The sequence below is a fragment of the Trypanosoma conorhini genome, assembly GCF_003719485.1.
Source record: "Trypanosoma conorhini strain 025E chromosome Unknown Tco_14.4_contig_00858, whole genome shotgun sequence".
Classification (NCBI taxonomy): domain Eukaryota; phylum Euglenozoa; class Kinetoplastea; order Trypanosomatida; family Trypanosomatidae; genus Trypanosoma; species Trypanosoma conorhini.
Window position 1 is genome coordinate 1,886 of NW_021704913.1, and position 1,140 is coordinate 3,025.

The 1,140-nt window shown below is 56.4% G+C and overlaps 1 protein-coding gene across 1 annotated transcript in view, besides 3 other annotated features; it reads left to right on the forward strand.

The window, feature by feature from the left end:
• The first annotated feature begins 150 nt into the window (after positions 1–150).
• Positions 151–180: a microsatellite.
• Positions 181–312: 132 nt separating this feature from the next.
• Positions 313–332: a microsatellite.
• Positions 332–355: a microsatellite.
• A 72-nt stretch (positions 356–427) lies between these two features.
• The window catches only part of Tco025E_08729 (putative lysosomal alpha-mannosidase precursor), a gene marked incomplete at both ends in the record, with an annotated part of 2,967 nt that continues 2,254 nt past the window's right edge, over positions 428–1,140 (forward strand). Inside the window, one exon of the mRNA XM_029375572.1 lies at positions 428–1,140. This exon is cut by the window's right edge and continues 2,254 nt beyond it. Within this exon, the coding sequence (XP_029224442.1) occupies positions 428–1,140 (713 nt within the window).

Sequence of the window (1,140 nt, forward strand, 5' to 3'; positions counted from 1 at the left end):
GGGGGACGCGGGGGGAGCAATTTGCGTGCGCAAGGGTGGTTGGGTGAGTGTGAACGCACGGGGAAACATGGCCGAGGAGGAAGAAGAGAAAGTAAGGGCGGTGCTAATAAGCCCAACATGGTGAAGGCCACAGCAATTGTGGTGTACGGGTTCTTTTTCTTTTCTTTTTCTTTTCTTTTTGTCTATGGATGTTTGGCAAAGTCGAGGAAAACAATTTTGTTCTTGGTGGCTCTTCGGAGGAGGCGTGAGCGCAGTGTTTTGGGGTGCGGGACGACTTTTCTCTTCCTTCTTGTTTTGGTGTGTGCGTGGGGCATATATATATATATATATATGTGTGTGTGTGTGTGTGTGTGTGGTTGGGGTGTAGTTGACCGAGTCGCCCAATTATCAGCGTAGTTGTTTGTTTTTATTTTCCCACAGTTGCAAGATGCGATTGCTTGCGGCGCTGCTGGCGTGCTTCGTAGTCGCCTGCCTTCCGGCGCCTCTCGCCTCCGCGAAGACGACGGTGCACCTTGTGGCGCACACGCATGACGACATGGGGTGGCTGAAGACGGTGGATGAGTACCAGTACGGCCTCAACAACACCATCCAAATGGCGAATGTGAATGGCATCATCTCCAGCGTCGTTGGCGGGCTGCTGCTGAACCCCAAGAGGAAGTTCACTTACGTCGAGATCGGTTTCTTTTCCAGGTGGTGGGCGTCACAGAGCGCAGCGACGCAGAGGATTGTGCGGGCGCTTGTCGCCGAGGGTCGGCTACAGTTCGCCAACGGCGGGTGGTGCATGCACGACGAGGCCAACGCGCACTTTGTCGACATGATCGATCAGACGACGATTGGCCACCGATGGCTGCGGCGGGAGCTGGGCGTTGTGCCCCGCGTGGGGTGGCAGATCGACCCGTTTGGCCACAGCGCCACCCAAGGGGCGATGCTGACGGCCCGCGTAGGGCATGTTGCAACGTTCTTTGCCCGACTGGACTACCGGGAATTTGACTACCGTGCAAGGACGGGGCAGCGACAGTTCTGGTGGCAGCCCAGCCCCTCAATGCCGGAGCTGCGAGCGTTCGCGGAGCTAAACCTCCACGAGACGTATTGCTCGCCAAGGTACTTTACGTGGGATGTTGTGGGTTACTTTCAAAATGC